The sequence below is a fragment of the Mauremys mutica genome, chromosome 2, assembly GCF_020497125.1.
Source record: "Mauremys mutica isolate MM-2020 ecotype Southern chromosome 2, ASM2049712v1, whole genome shotgun sequence".
NCBI lineage: Eukaryota > Metazoa > Chordata > Testudines > Geoemydidae > Mauremys > Mauremys mutica.
In genome coordinates this window covers 182,451,008-182,478,045 of record NC_059073.1, presented here as the reverse complement: position 1 = coordinate 182,478,045, position 27,038 = coordinate 182,451,008, and the positions used below count along the sequence as shown (strand labels likewise).

At 40.5% G+C, this 27,038-nt stretch overlaps 1 protein-coding gene across 2 annotated transcripts in view; it reads right to left on the bottom strand.

Annotated features, from left to right (window-relative positions):
* MOCOS (molybdenum cofactor sulfurase) overlaps positions 1–27,038 on the bottom strand; it is a 387,414-nt gene that overhangs the window by 311,742 nt on the left and 48,634 nt on the right. For both annotated transcript variants that reach the window (XM_045006427.1, XM_045006428.1), the window contains exons 2-3: positions 19,599–19,688; positions 13,859–13,925 (exon numbers count right to left, since the gene is read on the bottom strand). In XM_045006427.1, the coding sequence (XP_044862362.1) occupies positions 13,859–13,925; positions 19,599–19,688 (157 nt within the window). The remainder of the gene's footprint in view (positions 1–13,858; positions 13,926–19,598; positions 19,689–27,038) is intronic.

Below are 27,038 nucleotides of genomic sequence, written 5' to 3'. Positions count from 1 at the left end.
GCTTGGTTGATTTAATAAAACTGCAGCCTCAGCTTATATGAGTGTGCCCAAGTCTCATTCCTCTCTTGTGTTTCAGAGAATTCTGTCACAGTGTCACCCTACCATATTGTATCCTATTATTTAGCTCACCAAATAGCACAAGCATTAGGCACATGCTAAGCTTCCATATGGACAGAAAAGCATGTTATGTTAAAAGGAGGAGGTAGCAATAGGCAATAACTTTCATTTCTTAGGATGATCTTCAATTCCTAAAAGTAAAGGAGGTGTAAAAATATAATGTAGCCTACAGGAAGAATGTACATTCAAGCAATTCGGCATGACAGATGTGGCTCATTAATACACACCTCAAGTGCATAGTGTGAGGGATCAGGCAGGATCTACCTACACACAGCCTGCCAGAAAGAGTTGGGCAAGCACATAACAGGTTACTAACAGTGAGCAGAGAGTAGACATATCAGGATGGGTTGCATAATATCCCTCCATCTTTTAAAAGCTACAACAGGTACAACCTTGTTCACTGACACTTTGCTAATGCATGTACCTTATAAACCACACATGCAAATTGCTCTCGCTCTCTCTATCTTAGCAGATGCAGTGTCAAAATGACGTCTCATTTTAGTAGGTCTTATTTTTATAAGTGCCACCGGGACTCATTCACTGATGTTCTATAAAAATGCCTGTCCTGTAACATATTACTGCAAAGTAAAAGAGAATGACAATTGTCAAATAAATGATGTAAGTTTTGTAATGCAGTATTCTTGCTCTCTGTTTTTATCCTGTTTGTCGATTTACTTGCTAATTTGCTACGTGACAATGGGTTTTCCATGTGAGTTAGAAAGACTCTATTGTGTATAATCTAAACAGTCGAAAGATCAAATTCATTCCTCGTGTAACTCCACTCAAGAAACATTTGTTGTTTGTGAAGCCACTGGTGAGACCTCATCTGGAATACTGTGTGCAATTCTGGTCTTCCATGTTTAAGAAAGATGAATTCAAACTGGAAAGGTGCAGAGAAGGGGTTACTAGAATGATCAGAGGAATGGAAAACCTACCTTATGAGAAGAGACTCAAAGAGCTTGGCTTGTTTAGCTTAACCAAACAAAGGCTGAGGGGAGATATGTTTGCTCTCTGTAAGCATCAGAGGGATAAACACCCTCAGAGAGAGAGGAGTTATTTAAGTTAAGCACCAGTGTGGACACAAGAACAAATGGATATAAGCTGCCCATCAACAAGTTTAGGCTTGAAATTAGAGGAAAGTTTCTAACCATCAGAGAAGTGAAATTCTGGAACAGCCTTCCAAGAGGAGCAGTGGGGGGCAAAAAAAACCTAACTGGCTTCAAGACTGAGCTTGACAAGTTTATGGAGGGGATGGTCTGATGAGACGGCCTGCAATAGCATGTAGCTGATCTGTGCCTGCTAGCAGCAAATATCTCCAATGACTGGTGATGGGACACTAGATGGGGAGGGCTCTGAGTTACTACAGAGAATTCTTTCCCGGGTGTCTGAGGAATAATAATAATATAAATAAAATCAAAGTAAAACATGCCCAGGTTCTAACTGATCCCCATAGTTGTGGTCATGAAGGAACCTTTCCCCAGGTCAGATTGGTAGAGACGCTGGTGGGTTTTTCACCTTCCTCTGCAGCATGGGGCATGGGTCACTTGCAGGTTTAAACTAGTGTAAATGGAGGAGTCTCTGTAAATTGAAGTCTTTAAATCACAATTTGAGGTCTTCAGTAACACAGCCAGAGGTTAGGGGTCTATTAACGGAGTGGGTGGGTGAAGTTCTGTGGCCTACAATGTGCAGGAGGTCAGAATAGATGATCATGATAATCCCTTCTGGCCTTAAAGTCTATGAGTATAGGTTGTTGCTAAATATGGCTTAATTTAAAAAAATGATTTCGTAGTCTATTGGCTTCTAACCTTTGGCCTGCCAAAGGCACTGAGTTGTAGCCCTCAAGGAAAACTGGGTTAAAATGAAAATATAAATTTGATTATGAACTGAAAATGTTGCAGACTATGATTTTAAAAGAGAAATTTTTGAATCGGCCCTTTGACAACAGGGAAGAGTTACTGGACACCACTTTCAGAATTGGCATGGGTGAAGGGCTCACAGGTCTCAGCCAGATTTTTGCCTCCCCCCTGCACACCCAGGGCATCGAGGTGTGCTGCTCCCCATGCCCCGGGTTGTGGAATCACCATTATGTGGCAGTGCTCTCCAGAGACTATGGATCGCATGAAGGGTCAGGGAGGCAGTTTGGAATCAATGGTCTCTGTGCCGATACTCACTGATCGCTGTGAGTCCAGGGGACAGAATCTTCCTCCTGGCCTCTACCTTGAGGGAGTAGGGAAACTCACAGACCTATCCTGACAAAAGAAGCGAACAGACACTTTGTGTACTAAGAGTCACAGTGTTTCCACTTCTTTAAGCAGGAATATCCTCATTTCAAGACAAAAGTTTTCCAATGGCTGGGGCTGAAGGCTTATGCTGAAAAATAAATGCTGAGGCTATTCAGTAATTACTTTACCTAACCTTTAAAGACAGACTCAGAGAAAAATGGTCTCAGTACTTTTGACAAGCTCTTTCAGAGATCCCTCACATCTGTAGTACCCCTACGTGTAGCATACAATATGTATGGGAGGATTAGCCCAGCATTGAGAGTCAGGAAGTCTTGAATTCTGCTCTATCACTGATTTACTTTATGGCCCTAGACAAGCCACTTAACCACACTGTACCTCAGTTTCCCCATCGGAATAGTGGAGATGATAATACTTTGAGCTCACTGGCATGCTTCAATGATTACTCAATATCTGTACAATGGTTTGAACATGGAAAGCACCACGTAAAGGCTAAAAGACATTATCATATCACTTTGAAGGATAGAATACTTTTTTCTAATTACTTTACTTAAATATAATAAAGCACATAAATTACACTATATAAATAGGGTCTTAATTGCATCAGGGTTTTTTTTTTTGCATTAAATGTTTGGGTACAATTGCAAAAAAAAAAAAAAAAGGCAGCCAGCTACTGCGAACACTAATCATGCTCCATGAGACTGAAATGGAGGAACTACAGCTGACACTTGGAGGCGAGTTAAGTCAGGTCTTGCATTGAGAAAAATTCTGGCAACTGACAGATTTTTACAACAAAAGAAGTGACAAAATTTTGATAGAAAATGGCTTTTCATCAAAAACAATTTTACAGAAATCAATTTTCAATCAAATTTTCCAGTTTTTAAACCAGGAACATTTCAGTAAAAATGTCCAAATGTTGAAAACCCAAAATGTTTACTAAACCATTTTTTCAAAAAGTACAATAATAATAAATAATAATAAAAACATTTCAGATTGATTTGTCAATGAAAAACTGAAAACCTAAAGAAAATGTGGTGTGAAATTTCAACCAAAATGAATCTCCCCAAAAACATTTAGAAATTTCCCACAAAACTAGTTGTTAGAATTTGACCAGCTCTATCTAAGAGGCAGATTTAATTCAGTATTGCTTAAGTTAGAAGGGATGAAAGTGGAGAGCAGGTTGAATTGGAGTTTTAATACAGTGTAGAGAGAAATGAGCATTTGAAAGGTGGGAGAGATGAATCAGCAGCTGGAAAAGGGTAGCTGGAGGTTCTTTTGGAGGATGAGGTATTGTACAAGGATCAGAGAGTGGAAGGGGGCTGGGTCACTTCTCAGTGGTACTAGGAGGGGTCGGCAGATTGGGGGAAGGTTGAGGTGCTACTCAATGTTCAGGAGGAGAAGCATACTTGTCCCTTCAGTCAATTTACAGAGTATGAGTACTGCTTGTTAAGAGTGTTCTACGAAGCAAAGTGTTTCACTTGCAATAGCCAGACACTTTGATTCAAACAGGACAAAGATAGGTCAGCACAAGTATCTGCCACATTAATGGGTCTGAGGTCCAACATGCAAAGCCTTGGCATTGCATTCCAGATCTTGAGTTTAGTGCTTTTGAGCATCCTTGGTTCTGTCACTGTTGTGCATTGCTAAATAATCCTGTTATAAATCTTAATATAGTCCAAAACCCGTAAGCAAATAGAGTGCACATTTATAGAGCCAGGTTTTTTAAGCAAGTAGAATATGGGTGTTTCTCAGTGGACGTTTGGTGGCTTAAGGTTCTAGAATCTTTCCTACTACATTATGGGCACTGATTTATGTGCATTCAGGCAAAATTTCATTGTAAAACCACATAGATGACTTTATAAACTTCAAAATGAATGAACATCAGAGAAAGCTAAATCACATTAAAAAGGCAAAGGAAATTAAATACAGAGATAATAGCGGGATGACTGAAAAATGGCACTGTTAAGCTAGACACTGTTGGATGTGAACACTGAACGGATTCCAAGCAGGAGTCTTCATAAAGATTTCATGATGTGCATGTCTTACTCTCTGAAATGGCCTTGCTTACCTTTTAAAAAGCATCAAACAAATTCTAAATGTTAGAAACATGTTACTCAGCTACAGAATCGCACATAAGACCAATGCATTTTCCTCCTGCTCTGAAACATACCAAACAAAATCTAGGTACATTAGAAAATTAGAAACTGAAACACTAATTCTTAGCTGGTTATTAACCTTCACAAAAAAAGGAGCAGTTATATGCACAGATGTTGCCCAACTCTTTACACATCTTTCATGCTCTTACATCCTATCATGGCTCAGATTGCTTCTTGAAGGAATTCTTCCTTCTCATTACTTGCAGCAATCATAACACAAGAAACAGTATTCTTAAAGCAGCTCAGAAACTTGAATCATTGAACTGTGTAGAGGGATAAAAGTCAGAATTTCTTCCAGATTGATTGGGCATAATGATAAGGAGCAGTTTTTCTTAAGTCAAAAGAAAACTATACGACTGGAAACATTCTGCAAAGTTCCATGAAGTTTTTACTGATGTATTTGCTGTGCATTTTCAAGCCACACATGAAAGCCAATGCATTTTACTCTAAAGAACTAGTTGATCTGATTCTCTGTCGTACAAAACAATCAAATGATTTTTCCTTTCAAGAAGATGTAGGAGTAACATCTGTCTGTGCAAGTTCTCTCTTTTTGCTCAGTTTGGCGTTCAAATCAATCTCAGCCAATTTACGGATCATCAGTTCAACAGCATTCTGGTATGAAACTCTAAAACAAAAGCATTCTGCAGAGAAAAGCAAATGCTTTGGCTTCCAGCAATTTCTAAGGATTCTGCCCCATGCCCTTCCGCCAAAAGTATGTAACCAATTCAGTAAACCATGTGCTGCAATCCATTCTGGAATATACAAACTCATCTGATCTTTGAACCAAAGATCTTCTAACCTATATTGTGCCTCTGCTTTCCTCCAGTTATCTGAGGTGTCCCTGTGTCGTTCCCCTTTGCTTTTATAACACATGCTGCCTTTTCCGGAATCCAGAGCACGTCAATCAAGTTAGATGTTCAATCAAACCTGTTTTTTATGTAGTCAATAGCACCCCTTCTGTTACTGTATCTTCAACCGAATTACCCAGACTGACATGATTCTTCTGATCTGGCTTTGCTGAAAATTGGCAGCCAATGATCCCTGCACATCACTGGGCTCTCCGTTTCTCACCTCATCCCCAATTAGTTTATCACTGCGAATTTTGTCTTACCTTTATCCATCACCAACACTCATCCATTCTTCTGAGCCTACGAAATGTATTTGTTTTTCTCTGTTGTAGAATTTTAATCACCTCAACTGTAACTTCTATGTTTCTCAATTCATTCTCTCTCTGTCTTCCCTGATCTGTATAGTTTTAAAACTCTGTTGCTACTTTGGCCCAGCAATATTATGGCAGCAAATTTGTGGCTTTTCTTCCAAATGCAGCAGAAAAACTGAAGGTCACAGGCCCATCTTTCTCTTTCAGAACCTGAGTTAAATAACATTTACTTTGTTTTAGGGAACAATTTTAGGGATCCGTCCAGGTGAAGCTTGACTTCACTGCCACAGAGGCAGTTCCTTCATCAGAGGAGGTGTCAATCTGGCTTGATTGTTGCAGTCTGGATTCCAGAAAAGGCAGAATGTTATAACTGCACCTCTGTCCCCTTTCTGGTCTCTTAGAGTGCGTCCCTTTAGCTGTCAGACCTCATACTTTTATCAATCCCACAATTCTCCCACTCCTAAACCTGGCTCCGGGCTACAGTACCTTATGTATCAACCATGCTGAACAAGCAGGGCTGCCTGGGTTTGAGCACCTGCGATTCTTCCCTTCGGCAATCTGTGACCAGTGGTGTATACAGTGACCCCAAACCACCTTAAGCTATTGTTTATTGTGCAGTAGGAACAAAGCTTTTAGAGAAAAAAAGATTTTAACACAACAGCCTACACAAGTCTATCTTCCCTAAAGGATTACCATCCTGGGTGGTAATTTAGCCAGGCCTAACTTACAGATTCATAGACTTAAGGTCAGAAGAGACCATTATGATCATCTAGTCTGACCTCCTGCACAATGCAGGCCACAGAATCTCACCCACCCACTTCTAACAAACCCCTAACCTATGTCTGAGTTACTGAAATCCTCAAATCGTGGTTTAAAGACCTCAAGGTGCAGAGAATCCTCCCGCAAGTGACCCGGGCCCCACGCTGCAGAGGAAGGCGAAAAACCTCCAGGGCCTCTGCCAATCTGCCCTGGAGGAAAATTCCTTCCCGACCCCAAATATGGCGATCAGTTAAACCCTGAGCATATGGGCAAGACTCACCAGCCAGCACCCAGGAAAGAATTCTTTGTAGTAACTCAGATCCCACCCCATCTAACATTCCATCACAGGCCATTGGGCATAGTTACCTGCTAATAATCAAAGATCAATTAATTGCCAAAATTAGGCTATCCCATCATATACTCCCCAGCAGAAACCCTGCGTCTCACTAGAGTTCCCCTGAACAACTGCCCCACTCTTGAAAAAGACTCCGTCTTTAAACTATCAATGTTCCCCTCTTCTGCATTCCCTGGACTTGGCCTTTCTGGTCAAAAGCAGTTTTTAGTTTGGCTGGAGCAAGAGGTAAAATCAAAGCTAATCATGGTCTCTTAAGTGTTTGCGGAGGCATCTTGAAGCATTCTTTTCCTTCCTGCTCATTGTTCCCCAACAGCATATATTAAACAAAACAATTATATTCATACAGTAACCTCCCACTACCCAGGTCAACATAAAGCATTCATAAATTATCAAGGTACCGCCAAATCCATCAGAGGGAATCAGACTCAAAATTCCAAATTAAGATTTTTCCCCCAATACTGAATTACATGCTTCCCCCAGTCTTCTCACATATAAGCCTCAGAGGAAGTATAATGGTGGTCACAACTACTTCCTGGTGGGTCCTTACATTCAGATTCATGGGCACATATATATAAAAATACACACACACACACACAGAGTGTGTAGAGTGCAATCCTGTACACGTTATGTCAGTAAATCTTTGGTTATAATCAATGGTAGATTTGTCTGAATAAAGCCATACAAAAATTGACCCTGTGTGTGTTGCAGAATGTTATCAGGTGAGGCCTCCAGATTTTATAATATTTTACATATTTCACTGCTTATTTTTTAAAATAACATTTAGCATTTCAGATTATGTAACTGGGATTTCTTAGCATGCCAAGATGGAAACATTATGAATGTTTAGACGTTATTTACTGCATTCTCTCTATAGGGCGTGCAGATGCCATAAAGCTTGCTGGCAGATGAATAAAAGATAACATTAACACATTACTTCCTAAAGCTACTACTTATCAAGTAAACAGTTAATGAATTTATCACCACAGAGATGAAATTCCAGGAGCTGAGCTAACAAAGTGGAATAAAGAGGTGTTTTACTGGCTCTTACATTGCAAGTGAATGTAATTCCAAGCATAATGGGTTGGTCTGCCAATTTATTCCTGTAGAATGGTACCTGTTGGCCTGCCTGCAAACTTTTACTAGCCAGTTCAGTATTCGCAACGATGAGCAGTCCCCAAAGGAATGAATCACAGAGACAAGTGTTTGAAAAACTGAGGCCCAAATCCTCAGAAGTATTTAGGCGCCTAATTCCCATGGGAATTCCTCTTTAGTATTTAGAAAAAATATGTTTCAGCAAATAGGTGAAAGGCTGCATGTTGTGGAGGGAAAACTGAAAGTATGGCTTTGTTGAACAGAATGGTTTACATCACCATTTTGTTGTCACTCAATGCGTTATGGAACATGAATTCAGGCCAGTGGTCATGGGGTCAGTCTATACAGGCACAACGGCTTTTTCTACTCTCCTATGTGCATGCTACATTTCCCAGACCTGAAGAAGAGCTCTATGTAAGCTCAAAAGCTTGTCTCTCTCAGCAACAGAAGTTGGTCCAATGAAAGATATTACCTCACCCAACTTGTCCCTTTACTATCCTGGGACCAACACAGCTATGACAACAGTGCATAAGACATCTCCATGTACACTTGAGATCACTTCTGTGCATGCCTGTGCAAGACTGACACTTGATATATAAACCCTGCAGAAAAATGAGTCCCTCACCCACAAAATTATTAGGCCCTACCCCAAAACTGTTCTTTTTCTCTTAATTATCCTGTATTGCTAAGGACATCAAAATGTACCTTACTGACAATCATCATACTGAATACAGCTTCTATTGGCTTGACTTTTGACACTAATGTTGAGTTGAATATGCACATCTTTAAATGTGCAAAGCTTGCAAATGGCTGATTCAGCAGGGCTGGGGTAAGGAAGAAAAACCCTCCAGATGGAAGAATTTCAGGGAACATCAGGTGTTTCCGCTCTCCTAATTCACCGAGTAGCATGGAACCCTTAGCTCTTTAAACATGTAGCATTTCTCCTTACTGAATAATAGAAGTGCTGTTACTTCAGTATGGCCTGGACCAAAGGAAGCAACACTTGCAAAAGAAAGATTTTATAAACCCGGTATTGTAAAAGAATTGAGTCACCCTGATTTTTAAACAAGGTTTCCAGCAAGTGTGCACCATTAGGAAGGGCAGAATGTGGTGCTTAGATTTCACTCATCCATACAGTCACCAGTTAGTGACCTTTAGAAAGGACAAATCAATACTAAGAAGATACTGTATCTGCTGTTTCTTACTGTGTATGAAAGGTCAAGCAATTTCCATGTATGTAACTATTCCAACATTGCTGTTTTCTGACACAGATTGCTTAGCACTGGAGAACTATGGTAGAGAAAGATTTCTGATCTTGTGTATCATATTCCAGAACCCACAATAACTATTTTAAAAAATAAATCTGGCTTTGAAACTCACCATCTTTTATTTGATAAATAATGTATGCTGTCCATACAGGGTAGCAAACTAAAGCTCTGCATGTTGCTAAATGGTTTATTGAAATACACTACAGCGAAATTATCCAAAAAATATGCAAGACTATTTCCTTGACAAAACCCAGTAATACTTAACTGTATATATTGCTACAGAGGCACAACCATTTTCATAAGTAATAACTAAATTTAGCCATTTACATTAATTTTACTCCTCTTTCACATTTTCAATTAGTATTCCCAGGCAAGAGAGATTATTTTTCTCCTGTAGTTTCTTTAGACGTATAAAAGAAGTTACTGAGTTCTTTTCAGCATATTCTGAGAGCAGCCATCATGAAAAATATATTGGTCTAGTTCTGGACACAAACTTGTTCCTCTTGAACTCAATGGCAAAAATCCCATTGACTTCAATCAGAGCAGAATCATTCTCTGGATCCCACTCCATTCTGTACTATTTATTGTCTTGGATGAGATCCAAATTTGATATTGAAATCTTTGCTGGGGAATTTCTTGATTGTTTTCATATTTAGATTCTTGTGTTTGTTTGTTTGTAATTTACAACCAGGCCCTTGATGGCATAAACTATCCTAGTTCAATTGAATTCAATGATGATATGTCTACTTACATCAGCTGTTGATTTGCCCCTATATTTTAATACATTACATAGATATAGAAAAACAATAACATCCTCTCATGCAGTTGTCTGATTTAATGGCTAGAGAACAGTGATGCAACATCTGAGATCGCAAGTTCAAGATCTGAAAGAGCAACTGTTTTAAAATATTCAGAAAGCAAATATTTTAAAATGCTTGTATGAGAAACAAAACAACTAACTAAAAACAATGTAACAACTGTTGAACTTGCAAACGCAGGTATTATTTATACAGCACCAGAGGTGTGAATTACAGTCATACTCTTTAGCCTTCATGAAAGAAACTGGAGTGATGGATGAACAACAGAAAGGAGCATGCTTCCAATGCACAAGACAGCAGTTAAGTACACTAAGGAACTTTTAGCATTTATTTAAGAATGTCATGAGATAAACATAGTAGCATCATTAGCTAGGTGTCTGTTTGCAATATTGTCACTTAGTATATACAGTATACTTAATATTTAAGAGATTTATCAATAGATAAACATTTTCAAGCAGGAGAAAGGGATCCACGACAAATGTTGATGCTGTTATAAGAATGAATAATTTTTATTTTTACTCTGTTTTTGATTTAATAGACCTGGTTGAAAAACAGCAAGCAATTTTTGTGAAAAAAACTGTTGAAATTTTGTAAATTCAAAAATATTCTACAGCTTCCAATATTTAAGCACCTAATGATAATAGAATGCAAGTCTATACTCCAAGAATGTCTTGTAGCTGACAAAGTTTTAGGAGCGATCAAGTCATATAGTTCTGTATTTTGGAACAATTTGTGTGTTATTGGAGCAAAACATATATCCTGTAACGTAAAACATAAAAGCTTAATTTCTGTTTTAACATAGTTGCTTGGATCCTCTGTCAGAGAGGAAAAAAAAACATCTAAAATGGCTGCCCCATTCTGGTTATGTCAGAATATTGCGAACTTTTCTAAAAGCCATTCTCTAAGCAGAGTTTCTGCTCAAACAGCAGATTTAAAAGCAAACAAGCATTTTAAAACATCTAAACCTGCCAGCTGGATTTTTTTCCTCTACTGAGGAAATCAAAGATGGTGGCTGTGATGCAGAATAGAGCTGCCTACCTCCTCATCTTGTCACATTGCAACTAATCAAAAACAAGCAATGTCATGAAAGTACAGATTTTTTAAACTATATTTTTATTGCTTTTTTGAAAGCTGATTTACGGAGGGTTCTTTTATTGGACTCTTTTTTCCTGAACCTTTATGAACAAGCTGTTTTGATTGTGCTTTTCAAACTTTTATTGAGAAATATCGGTCAACTTTCTAACAGTCTAACTGGCTGACCAAGCCTATTAGGCGTAGTACAGTACATGTCTGTATGGGGGCAGAAGGGCACAGGCTGTTTTTACTAGGATGCTTCTAAACTTCTTTTCTGCTGTTCTTTGTGTACACACACACACACACACAAAATCATTACACCTCTTCCAAATCAAGGTCCAAAAAAAAAAAAAAAAATCTAGCTGAAAATGTTAGTTTCTTTTAGAGAAATCCATACAAGCACTAATCTGAAAGTCATTTTTTCTCACCCTATAATAATAAAATAAAATAATAATGGGGCACTAAGATATTTCTAGAAACTATAGTAAAGTACATCTTCAGGTATGCTTGCATGAAAGAGTGGATTATATAATCCTCTATTAATCAGTGGAAAGTAAAATTATGGTAGGATATGTAACAAACATGGAAATTTGAAGCAATCCGCCCACTCCCCCCAAATATTAGCAGAACTTTAAGATACCATCACTCTTTCCCCCCCTATATACAACATGATTATGAAGCCATGACTCTAGATAGTTCACTGGCTATTTCAAAATGGTCTTAAAATAAAGCAGTTACTAAGGGTTAGCCTGTTACCCTCACCTATGTTGAACAGTACCTTACAGTTTGAGTAATCACACTCGGGCGGCTCCAGGCACCAGCACGCCAAGCGTGTGCCTGGGGCAGCAAGCCGAGGGGGGGCGCTCTGCCGGTCGCCACGAGGGCGGCAGGCAGGTTGCCTTCGGTGGCAGCCTGCCTGCCATGCTTGGGGCAGCAAAATACCTAGAGCCGCCCCTGATCCCACTGAAATTGATGAGACTTCTTGCCACGTAAGATACTACTACAGTGTATGTAAGGGAATCACAATCTATCCCTAACCAGGGCCGGCTCTACAGTTTTCACCACCCCAAGTAGCACACCGACTTGCCGCCGCGGGCGGCGGGGGCAGTCCCTATGCCCTTAGGACGGCAGGCGCGTTTCCGCGGTGGCGGCAATTCGGCGGCAGCTTCTATGTTTAGCTGAAGCTGCCGCAGACAGCTAAACATAGAAGCTGCTGCCGAACTGCCGCCACCACGGAAACGCGCCTGCCGTCCTAACGGCACAGGGACTGCCCCCGCTGTCCGCGGCGGCAATTCGGTGTGCTGCTTGGGGGCAAAACAACAGGGACTGCCACCCCTTACAGATTGCCGCCCCAAGCACCAGCTTGGAATGCTGGTGCCTGGAGCCGGCCCTGTCCCTAACTGTTTAATTGTGAAATGATTCTTATAAATCAGCAGCCTCAGATCTGAGCTGAACGTGTTAGAGTGACTGCTTCACACACAAATGTGTAGCAGAACTGAATGTGCCTCACAGAATCAGTGCTAGAAAAACTAGATGTGAATTAGCAATTGTTGTGGAAATTAGTCCCCATGGAAGCCCATAATCTCTATAAAACTCTGCTTCTTACTACAGGGACTGGACAGTGTTATGGGCATTGCAATCTATGGGCCTGATATGGAACCCTTACTCCTGTGAATAGTTGTTACTCACATAACTAGTCTAATTTATTTCATGTTGGCCCTAATTTAATAGATTGTAATCCTGCATCCCATTGGACAGACATTGTGGCAGGTATAAGCAAAGGCTACATTTTCAGAAAGTAAGGAAAGCAGGATTTGGGTCATGGACTGCAATCTCTTCAGAACAGAGCTTGTCAGACTTATACTTTTGTAAATCTCCATTATGAGATCAAAATGGAAAAGGATAAATTACAGATTTTGTTGATTCAGAATTAGAACACTTTCAAACATCACGGTGGTATGGCTTTATGGATTTGAATTCTGAAAAGTGCTTTGGGATACACCATGGTTTGTAAGAAAGATGCTATACAGAGTAATGGCCAAGACTTCTGCTTTGGGCAATCAGTGCACTAAAGGCAAAGGCCCAGAGCATCCTGTTATACTACTATGAAAGTTTTTTATACTTAATTACATACATACCTTAATTTTATAGTTGCCAGTGCCAACAATTAAAGCCAACGACTGGCTAAACTAATCCCAGCTTCTCTCTATTTTGGTAAGTTAATGGCTAAAAGAAAATTCTTAGTATACCTATCTCAGAATTATTTGGAGACAAGGATGGTCTTATGTTTGAGCTCCCCCATTTAAACCAGAACAAAAAGCACTTACACTCAGTATCTCACAATCTTCATTTAATATTCGTTGTTTTCCTTTAAATTAAAACTACTTTAAGATATATATATATATATATATATAGTTTAGTAATTTCTGTAAAAGTAACGTACAGATTCCTGTAGTCCATTAGGTCATTTTTGGAATGCCTCCTGCATTTGAACCATGACCTTGTACTCTCACACTGTCTTGTTAATCATTACCACCAAAACGGGGTTAAGATTTCAGCCCTTACATCCCAATGCAACTGTAGGCTCAGGCTTCATTATAATGTTGTTATATAAATACAGGTGTGATATTGACAGTGGGGAAAAAAGCATTGATGATCTCCTAATCCCTCCAACAAGAGCCTGACGAATGCCTCATGGAATTTATAAATTAGATGTACTATCATGTGCAACGAAAAATCCACAAAAATGGCTAACTCCAAGGAACAATCCAAACAGTACGTTGGAAACCAAAATGCAAAATAAAATAAAGATTATTCTACCTGTATCGGACATGCTCAATAGTGTCGTATGTCAGCTTGCTGCTGATGTTCTGACTATGAGGGTTGCCTAGAAGACAACAGAGACATAGAAGTCAATCATTAATCAGTTTTGTTAATATTTTTTTCTTTATCAAAGTACTAGACCAAGCCCAGTGAAAAGATGACAAAAAGAGATTTAATGAATATTTCACAGTGCTGCCCTGAAGCTTCTTAGAGTAATTAGTCAAGAGGAGAGACATATAACAGAAGAAAGCAATTATGACAGACCTTGAAACTTCAGCTGGCAGATACAATTAGATCAATTACTAATATTAAGAGAGTTCCATTAGAAGGAAATTACAGCCGTCTACTATTCCGCTAGAAGGAAGCTATAGGGTATGCCTGTGTAATAAATACACACACACACACCAGTTAAGAAGCCAATAACAGAGGGCTAAAAGGTATGGTATGTTGAAGTGACAACCAATTAATTTTTGGACAGCTGGGTTTAATCTATTTTATGTTTTAAATGGGAATAATTTTTGTGGTTTGACTGCAGGTCTTAGTGGATATCCACTCCATCGCAATATTATCAGCCAGCTTCACACAATTCGAAACAAACTGGCAGGGTTTGTTCAGAAATTAAACAACAGAGAGGCAATAAGCTCTCATTGAAATTAATGTGGTAGATCTCTGAGAAAGAGTATGTGGACCTCAAGGCAAGCACATCACTCTTTCATGTTAATAAGCACTTACATTCACCTAATGACTAAACATTTGAGAAATAAAATTTAAAAAGTTAAATTGTTAGATCCTTATTATTTTTGCAGTAAAAGGGCATGGTCTTAACTATTTTACATAGTTTCCAAAATCACTTGGTTTCTTACTGTTGCAGGGATTAGAGTAGAGACCTTAAACAGAATAATACAGTTCTAGTTTAAAGTGAAGTTTCATTGTGAAAATGGACTCTAAAATAGGTTCCTTGGGCTGTCATATTTGTTGTAGCTCAGTGATTTCCAAATTGAGTCTGCTCAATTTACAAGCTTTCAGCAAGTTGTGGTCCTTTAGACCTGTGAATAATCACCAAAAATTAAGATCTGCAAACAAGGTCTACCCTTACTTATTTACATCGGTGTCTTTTAATACTGTTCTTCTTTACATCTGTGTCACCCAGCAGTACTAAATGAGGTTCACAGGTGTAACTGGGGAGAGAAATTGGCCCTGTAATTGAAATTTAATTGACAATCTTGATGAAAAGGGGAAAAAGTATTCGGATTTAGCTCATTCTTCCATAGCACTGCAGATCCTATAAAGTTCTGGTTTAAGATGTTACTTCACATGCATGACCATTAGACCGACTGACTAACAGAAATATTTTTAAAATTTCCATCAGGGACAGTACTTTATATATCAGATTTCAGCTCAGTGTTATTTGAAATAACTGAGATTAGACTACAAATATTAGGCTTTATAATGACTATAGTGACAGAACATTAATTTTAATATCACTAATATGCACTTGAATAAAAAATTCTGAAATAAAGCACATTGCTAAGATCAAATCAACTTATACTATTATAATACTCACTCAGAGATCTACATTTCAGTCTAAAACCTGTACGCTAGGAACTATTTCTAAGTCTTAGTGGAACGTAGCTGCATTCTAACTTCTGTCCTCTGCTGCCCTGGCATAGCAATGGAGAGGGAGAGGAAGCAGTCTCATACAAAATGAGCACCAGCTAGAATCCATCTGTGGCACACAGACAGGTCCAGCCCTAGACCAAATGGCACCCCAGGTAAGGAATGTTTTCAGTGCGTCCCCCCACCCCCATTTGTTAAACTTTTGAATATCTTTTTTATTACATTTGTAGCCCATTCCGCAACTTTGATGCACAATTTGCATGCATGATTTATCCCTGTCATAGAAAATGATACATTTGCACGCTAGGATCTGTAAATCTGTATTTATTCATGCTATATATAAGCAAATAAAAAAATTCATTTCCTCTAAACTTATAGAATTTTTTAAATTTTAAGAATAACTGAAATGTACTAACATCAAGAAATTGAACTGTGCACCAACATTGAGTGGACCACTATTAAATAGTGTTACAGTAGGTGACAGTCTTAGGCCTGGTCTACACTAAGGGGGGTGGTCGAACTAAGGTACGCGACTTCAGCTACGCGAATAGCGTAGCTGAAGTCCAAGTACCTTAGTTCAGGCTACTCACCAGTCCAGACGCCGCGGGAACGAAGTCCACGGCTCCAAGGTTGACTCTGCCACCGCCGTTCGTGGTGGTGGCGTTCCGGAGTCGACCGGAGCGCGTGGGGAGTTAGAACTATCGTGTCTTGTTCGAACTCCTCAGAAGTCGAACTCTCCGCGTCGACCTGCGCGGTAAGTATAGACCTACCCTTAGAATATTAACCCTAGTCCTTTAGTTCAAAAGGTCGCTTTTCTTCCCTTTGCCCTCACGAACTGAAGCATAGTGTCATAGAGATCCCAAGACTGGTCAATTGCACTTTCAAGTGATAAAATAGCAAGTAATGTCTGTCTCTCATTGGCCATCGTCAACTGAAGATATGTTTTAATGAGCCTGAGCTTTGAAAAGGTGCGTTCACCATTCGCAACTGTGACCAGCAGCATCAGAAGAATTCTCAAAGCTATCCACACATTAGGAAAAGTGTCCTTCATCTCATGAATGAATTGGAGAACTTGGAATAGAGAGTGTTTCCCATATTGCAGAATGTGATGGATGTTGTCCAATTCAACATACAGGTCTTTATCATTGACGTCTGAACATTCCCCATGTGTCAGCATCTGGTGGAATTCTGTACAATTGTTCAAGAGTGTTTTCCTGTCCGTCAGCAGCTTATTAAGGTCATCATACAAAAAAACCCAGATCTTTTTGTGGTGCTTCATTTGACCAAGTCTTTCTTTGATAGACATTCGAGCAAAATAAGAGAGCAAAAAATAACTCCCTCTTGAATTTTTCTTCCGAGCTTTCCATCACCTCATCTCTGCTCTCGTAACCAAACTGTCTCTTCTGATGATGAAAATGATTTTCCTTGAAGGCAGACTCAACTCCTAAGTTTTCCGCCATTTCTTTGGTAGCAGTAATGGCATCTTCAAATTCATTGTCTCTGTGGGCCACAACGAAATCAAGGCAGCTTCTCATCAAAGTAGTAGTGGTTGTGATGTCCATCAACTGAGTTTGTAATGCTTTGCTTACAATGTTTACTTGGAACAGGATATGGGGCCAAACCACAACTGAGACCAGAAATGTGAAGTCAATGATCTGGTTTGCCAGGCTTTGTGCCTCATGTCCGATTCCGGCCTTGACTTTACTCAACTGCACCAGTTCCATTAGGGCATTGTAAACCTCAGTCACTTGGTACCTCACTGGCCTTATGCTTTCAATGCAGCAAGTGTCACTTAGCAGCTTCACAGTCAGATTTGTAACATTATCCATGAGGATCTTACTCCTGAGAGTTGATGCTGAAAACAGGATGTATATCCTCTGAAGAACTCTGAAGAGAGATACTGTATCTAAAGAAGATGATGCCAGAGCTGGCTCTACTGTTTTTGCCACCCCAAGTAGCACGCCAAATTGCCACTGCAGAAGGCGGGGGCAGTCCGTGTGCCATTAAGGCAGCACCTGCGTTTCCATGGTGGCTGAAGACAGAAGCTGTGCCGCCCCGGACAGCTGAACATAGAAGCTGCCGCCGCGGAAACGCGCATGCCGCCCTAAAGGCGCACGGACTGCCCCCGCCGTCAGCGGTGGCAATTCATGAGCTGCTTGGGGGCAAAAACACAGGGACTCCTGCCCCTTGCAGATTGCCGTCCCAAGCTCCTGCTTGGGATGCTGGTGCCTGGAGCCAGCCTGGATGATGCTGCCATGTTGAGGGAGTGGCAGCCACAAGGCAGGAAGAAAGCTCTTGGATTCAATGCAAGGATCCTTGCCTCGATGCCACTGTTTCTTCCCTTCATGTTTATGCCACTGTCATAACTGTGGCCACGGCAGTCCAGAGGCTTTATTTTATTCTCATTCAAAACATTCATATATCTGAAACATTTACTTTGAACAGTCTATTTTCCCTTTTGTCGCTAACAACAAAATCAGCACCCTGAGCCTGGTGGCCCCCAAGCCCGGCACTCCAGGCAGTCACCTTGGTCGCCTGCCCCTAAATCCGGCCATGCACACAGGTGACCTCAGCATTACACCCCACAAATATGTTGTGTGTCCCTTGCCTTAAAGAATATGGCTTTTTGGTTAAAGGGTAATGGCTAGTTCCTAAGCCAGCAATCATGTGCTCAGAGCTGCAGGGAGCACATACCAGAAACAAATGGTCCACCCAAGATGAGGCCACTCACTTTCTGGCAGCCCAGTTCCTGCCCATTCCTCCCATGCAAGTCCTGAACCTGCTGAGATACCCCACAAAGAGGAATGACTTGCCTCCCCCTGCACATGAAACAAGGCAAAAAACTGTGTATAGAGGACTCCTCAGCACAGCAGGCCTGGAGAGTTTATGTGCCTTTCTCAGAGTTACTTAGTGAGCTAGTGACAGAGCTGGGAACAAAGTCAAGATAAGACTGACAGAGGTGGCAATTTCCTGCAATATCCTTGGAAGAGGATATATCCTTGGAATATCCTTGGGGGGAGGGATAGCTCAGTGGTTTGAGCATTGGCCTGCTAAACCTAGGGTTGTGAGTTCAATCCTTGAGGTGGCCGCTTAGGGATCTGGGGCAAAAATTGGTCCTGCTAGTGAAGGCAGGGGGCTGGACTCAATGACCTTTCAAGGTCCCTTCCAGTTCTAGGAGATTGGTATATCTCCAATTATTACCTTTTAAGACCTCACTGAATTAAGTGTAAGTATCTTTGGGGTCCATTATATTAAATGAATGATTTATGTATTATTATGAGCCTGGATTGTATGTCACCTCTCAAGTTGGGAGATAGATGTGAGATCTGGGGGTTCAAAGGACTATACAGAAGAAAGTGACAGGCAAGAATGGATTTTTAGAACAAAAAGTAGTTTTTCTGAGGAATATCTAGGGGGAGGTCAATGGGAATTCTACACCGCTGGTTATGCCAAAATCCAGCCTTTTGAAGCTAGAGGAGCAGGCCACTGTTTGCTGATCACCTGTTACATGAGGCCAAGATCAAAGGCCCAAGCCATATAAAGAAAAGACTAAACAATTCATGGTGGTTCTAGTTCTGAATCTGAGACTGTTATGAACTCCTAACCACAGGGGAAACCCAGTTGTGGGTTTTGAAGGAATGACACCTACCAGAGCCTGAAGTTGGAGTTGGGGTGATGTCTGGCAACCCTTTTAGCATGCATATACATTCTTTTATTGTTTTTAATGTTTTCTCTGTAATGCTTTCACCTTAAGAATAAATGTGCTTGCTTATAAAGAGGTATGTGGTAACTTATAACTGTGGCAATTACACTGTTCATAGCCTCTGGAGAGAAAGCAAAATAGAGATGCTGGCCTGTTTAGGTGATCTGGCTTGCTGGGACTATCATAGTGTAGAGAGGGAACTGTGCAGTCTGGAAAAAAAAGCTTGGTTAGGAAGGAGTGAGACATGTGTCTCTGCCCAATAGAGGTGATGTTGAGGAGGTACAGTTGTCCCAAACTATGACAAAGACCATCATATTTGTCACATGACCACTGCAGTATAAAGAATGTAAGTACATATGATGTTAGCCTATTTAGATTAAATCTCAGAAAACAATGAGAAAGTTGCTTGGCACTTACCATAAATATTTTTACTGAGATCATCAGTAAACTCCTTAAGAAGACTCTGTGGAAAAAGTGCTGTGCCTGCATGGTCAAGGTATGTCATTCCTAAAATAAAAAAGTACAATAAATATATTAAGCTTCTTAATATTAAATTCTAACCTCCCATACAGACTAGATTTACCAAAGTGAAGTACAAGTCACTTGAGCAAATTAAAAAACTACAGTATATACCATGGCAAGTCCATTTTGTCCAAAAGCTTATAGGTATGGCTTTTTATTTCTCTAAGGAGTTTGTGTCGCAGCCATCACTAAGTGCTTCTCCAGTAAGTTTTTAGCTCATAAGCAGCAAAATACAGGAGGGCTTGTATACACTTACAGCACTGCAGCAGTGGTATAGCTGCACCACTTAGTGAAGATGCTATCTACTTCGATGGGAGAGCTTATCCTGTCAGCGTAAGTACCCACCTCCCTGAGAGGCATTAGCTATGCCGAAGGGAGAAGCCCTCCTGTCGACATACCACTGACTACACCGCAAGTTTGGTTGGCATAACTGCATCGCTCAGGAATGTGGATTTTCCACACCCCTGAGTGATGTAGTTATACCGACATAAATTTCTAGTGTAGACCAGGAAGGAGGGCACTGCACATATACAGAGTTTTGGTCATCTCTTTACATTTTGAAATTAAAGTAACCTGTTTTAATACCATTTCTTTTATTTTAACCAGACTTAGATTGTAAGCTCTTTGGGGGCAAGGATTATTTTCTTGTTCTGTGTTTGTACAGCACCTGGCGCAACAGGGTTCTGGGCCCATGACCAGGACTCATAGGTACTACTGTTATATAAATAAACAATGTTGCCCCAAGTCTTATTGACTAATCAACAGTCTGAAGAATTAGTAAGTCCTGAACAGTGTGCATGGAAAAGTTGGAAGCTTCCTTAACAACACCAAATACAAGTATAATTTGAGTTTCAATGTATTTAAATATTTCTTCCCACTTTGTTGCACTTAAGTCTCAATTCATTTTTAAACTTTTATTATTAAATTACTGTAAAATTTTGAAAGAAAAGCTTATTCTAACGAAAAAACCTCTAACTGGACATTTTAAGGTCTTTTCTTGTTTGGCCATTTCTGCTTTCTTAATCTTTGGCAATTATTCTCCCATTTCTTCAGAGTGTCTCAGATCCATCGCTAGGCTTTCATTTCACGTAATGTGAGTATTTCAACCTATTTCAAGTTTTAATAACGATGAATATGATTAAGATTAGCATTTAATAAGTTTTTTAAAAGGTCTTTCCTTTCCACAAGGATTTAAGGCTCAGTTAAGCTCTTAACTGGAATCCTTGACACTTGAAAAATATATATTACTATGGTGCTTCAGCAGTAACTCAGTAGGTGAGGATGTGAGATACTTTCAATTATAAAACCAATCTGGACACCCTTTATCCCTCTAACTTTCTGCTTCAAATTTCTCATGCGTAGTCCCTAGTCAAAAAGATTTTTTTTTTAATTATTTGAAGTTAATCAGGAAAAATGTTTTGAAGAGCTTCAGGGAAAAAAAGTTTTTTTCTCTCTCTTGTTTTTTTTACTTCTGAAAAGTCTTCTAACTTCCTCCCTCCCTCCTTTGCCCCCAAAAAGCATATTTCAGAGTTATTTTTTGGACTAAAATCAAAACATAGATAGATAATTCCTAATTGACACAGATATATAGAAAAAGTGGCATAGGAATTTGGCAGCCAGGATATTTTAATACCTCATGTTTTGGGGAAGCTTATTCTACTTTTCCCCCAAGGCGACATATAAAAATATCCATTCTGTTTACCCCAAAATCCTTTCAAACAGGAAAGATGTTCATCACATCCAAGCCTGTTGTATAATATTGCAATAGATTTTAGGATGACAAATGGCTGCTGTCACAGGCGCTGACTTTTCCTTTTTCCCGGGGTGCTCAAACCCCACTTCACCCTGAGGCCCCACCCCCACTCTGCCTCTTCCCCCAAGGCCCCACTTTAGCTCCACCTCTTCCTGCCCCCACTCCACCCCCCCCCCACTGATCTCCGCGCTCCCCTGAGCTCCTCCCTGAGCCACCAAACAGCTGTTTGGCAGCACTCCCCAATCAGCTGATGAGCGCAGGTGGGGAACTGCTGTGGCTGGTGGGTGCTGAGCACCCACTATTTTTTTCCTGTTGGTGCTCCAGCCCCGGAACACCCCGGGAGTTGAGACCTATGCCTGCTGTTTTGAGGGATAATACATGAAGTCAAAGTCTGCCCCTAGATACCTACACCCAACCCGTGTTATCTTGATGTTAACTGGAGTATGATATACATATTTGGTGGGAAAATGGCCCACAGTTTGCAAAACACTTTGAGAATCCTCACATTGACAGGAGTATTTATGAATGTACAAATATTACCGTAACTATACATTACACAGGGAACAATAAGAGGCCTATTGAAGTCAGCCTCTTAGGACACTACTAAAACAAGGGATCCTGCTGACAAGAGGGCAAACCCATGCTGTGCAGAACAGAAATAACATTCTCAAAATTATATTACAAGAGATTCCTTGGATAAAGTGCCCAAAAATGAGTATTTAAGCTTGTTTCATTCTGTGGCTCAATACAGGGCAGAAATCCTGTCTCCATTAAAATCAGTGGCAAAATGCCATTGACTTCAAAAAAGCCCAGGGTTTCACCCCGGAATGCATTCTGGGGAAAGTTTACAGGAAGTTCACTTGAGACAGAAACAAATTACTAACTGTTAAACATTTCTATCTTTAATGTTTGCTGATTAATTGAAGCCAGTAAACAGCATTTAATATTCAATCTTAACTGATTGAAAGAAGAATTTTATGTAAATTGAGATTGCATTCAACAAGTGAATAGTATCTTTATTATATGATAATTTTATTTTCCTCTCTTTTCATTTCAATAGACTCGCTTATTTCTAGACAGAAACATTAGTCCCACATGCATAAGAGTCACACAAAAGCTAAAGATGTTATTTTCAGTTTTCCCTTTTCTTAATAACATCTTCTATTTTAACCTTATTAAATAAACTCATTAACCAAACAGATTTGTTAGTACAAACTGGATAATTTAGATCCCTTTAATTCTCTGTGGTACACAGTATACAATCTGTCAACAGTGTAGATTTGTATTGTTTATTAAAAGCACCAACTGAAAGAAAATTAAAATATAATATGTATTGCGTTTTACCTCTGTTTTACCTGGGTGGAGGGGAATTTAATACCATATTGAATATAATTGACATGAAAACTATTGTATATTGCAGGTGAGTGAGGTAATTTCTTTTATTGGACCAACATTTGTTCATGAGAGCGACAAGCTTTTGAGCTTACTCATAGCTCTTCTTCAGATCTGAGAAAACAAACACTGCATGTTTTAAAGTGTAATTTATGTCACTGTTCCAGAAATGCATTGTTTGATGAAATCTACATCCTAGATGAAGCTATTGTTTATGTGTCTCCAAAAAGGATTAATTTTTAACTACCAGTTCTGGGAAGTTGGTTAACAAACATTTATTTAGATGGTTCAATGCCTGCATCTCAATATACTTGCAAAAGAATTCTCTATATGGAGTTCTTTGAAACAGTCTCTATTGGTCTCTATTTTTTATCTATTCTCTTCATGTCCTGGAATTAATCTCTCTTAGTAAAGCATGGGTTATTTTTCTGTTGTCCCTCCCAACTCTTCATATTATTTAAAATACAAACACAACACCCACGCAGCCTTCAACCGGGTCAGCTCAAGCCTCTTCTTGGTAGGGGGAGCTGAGGTGGGCTAGAAAATTGTGGGGCTGTGCTATACATCTTGTGGGCACACATTTATTTTTTTAACAATACACACTTAAACTCTGTGTGTTTTTATCTATGTTATCCTCAAATGGAGAATAAAAATTATATACAGACAGATCGGTTTTAAACTTCATCTATGGCAGCTCGCTGGTGCAACATTAATTCACTGAAAATCAACAGGAAAAAAAGCCAATAACTAAATAAATAAACTAATAACAATAAACAAATGCAAGCTACTGGGAAAAAATTACTGGTTAAATAATATTAATAGCTAATTACTTTTAAATTGGATAATGTATTGTAGTACATTTTAAAATTAACTATTTGCATATGGCAATGTAAGATATTTGGAAGATTTGGCGACTCAGAGCCATAATGTAACAACTCACACTGCGGTCAGTCTGGAGCAAGGGCCTCAGTGCTAGAGAGGGCTAACTGATCCCAGGTGCTGTAGGAGGTGTTACTGGCGCTCTGTCCTCTATCCTTAGCAGCAGCTGGAGGAGGCAGTGGGAGGGAAGGGGGATGGATGCTGGGTCTTTGTGGCTCCTGAGTCTTAGCCAATTTGCAAACCTAAGCGTCCTCAGCCTGGGCTGGAGCATATGCAGCAGGAGCAGGCACGTGGCAGGGAGCTGCATGCTGGGGATGTGAACCAGGTCAGGAGGAAGCAGAGGTGCCCTTTCAGATTCTGGTGGGGTGAGGTGGGGAGCAACTTTATCTGTGATCCCAGGGGCTACTTAGGTACCTGAAAACTAGATTTTTTTCCAGATAATAACTTAGAAATTAGCTGACAGGAGCACCATATATAATTCCTATATAAAGAAATATATATATATATATATACACCAATTAAAGCCATATTTTAAGTTTATATATACCATAAGTTTAGAACAATCAGGAGATAAAACAGCAAGATATTTCCAGTCCCAAACCTTGAGGTATCAATTCTTAACACAGATATCAGAAACACAAATCTTTAGTAGAGATAAATAAAAATAAAAAAATCTGCTTACGTTCTCTAACAGACATACTCTGTGTTACTGCCATTAACTACTCTATTTTAGTCTATTGTTTTTCACTCCGCTAAAAACATATTTAACTTAATTTTAACAGACACGATTAAGGGTTTTTTTATCTTTTATTAAAAACGGACATTTATTTTTCTAATTATTTTGGCATTTATGTTTACCAATCACAATCATGTACGTCAGGTGTTCTCAATCTTTTTCTTTCTGAGGATCCCCCAACGTGCTATAAAAATTCCACAGCCTGCCTCTGCCACAACAACTGTTATTTATGCATATCCAGTAGATTCAAAGCCAGGGTTAGCGTTAGGGGCTAGCAAGCAGGGCAATTGCCCAGGGCCTCAGGAGGCCCATTAAGCTAAGTTGCTCGGGCAGTGGGACTCAGGTTTAGGCTTTCCACCCTTCGCCCCAGCAAGTCTAACCGGCCCCTATCTGGTTTATTTTGGTGGACCCCTGAAACCTGCATACAGCCCCCGCCCCCCCCAGGGAGCCCAGGACAGCTGGTTGAGAACCGCTGATATGTGACTCACTACCATTTGACTCCATCATCACTATTAGTATCAGACTTGGAACCACATTTATTTTTGTATGAATTTTAAGTTATTTTACAGATATAATTAAAAATACAATTTGAAAATAAGTGACCCTCATCTGCACAGTGTCTAAAGGTGTGTTTAGCTACATTAAAAAAAAAAACTGGCACTGCTAAGGTAAATACAAGCTAAATTTACATTCTAGAAGGAGATTATTTGATTGTACCACTTTAAATAATGAATTACAAAGCACGATATGGTAATAAAAGTAATAATGATAATTACTCCAGCCAGGACAGGTTAGGTATTTTAGAACTCACTATTCAAAGAATTAAATGTAAGGATAAGGAAGAAATAAATTATGAAATGCACAGACCAGTCCAAAAACTAATATAACAGTATTGCAATCCTTAACAAACTTTGAAAGAATAAAATTATAGAGAATATATATGCATTGCACATTTCGACAAGTAACAACCACAACAATAATAATGCAGGTATGTGTGAGAGAGAAAGAGTGGGTGTGTGTTTTGGGGAAGTGTATAAGGGAGAGAGAGAGAGAGAGTGTGTGTGTGTGTGTGTGAGAGAGAGAGAGAGAGCGAGAGCACGCTGTCTCTTTAAGATGAGCGCTCAGGAGCCTGAATGCTTGTTCAGTACAGTAGCAGCCGCACCTCCCACTCCTTAACCAAAGACACCAGCACAGATTGGCTCCCTGGTTTCCCCTCCCCCCACCAGCTCAGCGGAGACCCACTCAGGCACGGCCATCTCTAGTATTGAGCGAGCTCCCCCAGTGCTCCACCAGCCATGGATCAGCTTCCCAGTGAAGGGGAGACTGCAGCGGTGGCAGGAGCTGGGTGGTTGGAGAATGGGAGCTGCTGGCTGGGTACCCAAGTCTGGGAGGGGTGGCTACAGGGGGGTTAAGGCAAATTTTGGGGTAGCTATAGCCCCTGCACACACACCCCAGTGCCACCCCTGGCCTTCACCTTCAGAATATTTGGAATATATTTAGTGTAGCTGAAGGTTTCACACAGTCAAGTGAAGAAAAATTATTTAGACACAACTTGGACTGGAAAATCTTAGCATGAATTTTAAGGGCAGAAGGCATCATTAGATTACCTAATCTGACCTCCTATATATCACAGGATTTCAGTCATTTACCCCTGTATTGAGCCTGATGCCTTGTGTTTGACTAAAGCATGATTTCAGATCAAGTTAGGATGCCGTTCAGGAAGACATCACCTGATGAATTATCTCTGGTGAGAACATTTTAGAGCAGAGGTGGGCAAACTATGGCCCGCAGGCCACATCCAGCCTGTGGGACCGTCCTGCCCGGCCCCTGAGCTCCCGGCCGGGGAAGCTAGCCCCCGGCCCCTCCCCTGCTGTCCCCCTTCCCCCGCAGCCACATCTCGCCGCACTGCGAGCACTCTGGCCCGTTGCTCCTGTCGGGCAGCGCGGGCAGTGGGGCTGGCTGCGGTGGGACTGCAAGCTTCTGCTTCTCTGAGCAGCATGGTAAGGGGGAGGGTCGGGGGCAGTCAGGGGACAGGGAGAGGTTGGATGGGGAGGAGGTTTTTGGGGGGGCAGTCAGGGGACAGGGAGCGGGGGGGTTGGATGGGTTGGGGGATCTGAGGGGGGCAGTCAGGGGGCGGGAAGTGGGAGGGGGCAGATAGGGGGCAGGGGCCAGGCTTTTCAGGAGGCACAGCCTTCCCTCCCCGGCCTTCCATACAGTTTCGCAATGCCGACGTGGCCCTTGGGCCAAAAAGTTTGCCCACCCCTGTTTTAGAGGGAAAACCTGAAGGTGCTCTCTCTTTACAAAGGTTTTTTTCTTGCTGTTTATTAAGATCAACATATGATTATTACTTAGTTAATAGGGCGCACCTTCCAGTTATTGCTGCTTTGGTTATATGTGGCCTCTCTCCACTCATTCCTGCCCTTTTCCTTGGCAACCATACATTTCTGGGCCGTGACTGACTACTGCTTTCAGAAATCCTCCTCTATTTGTCCACAATCAACATGGCTGTCCCAAATTCTACCCTTCGCCATCCTGTCACCGCATTATAATAGCCAAAGTGGATTTGCATAAAGTC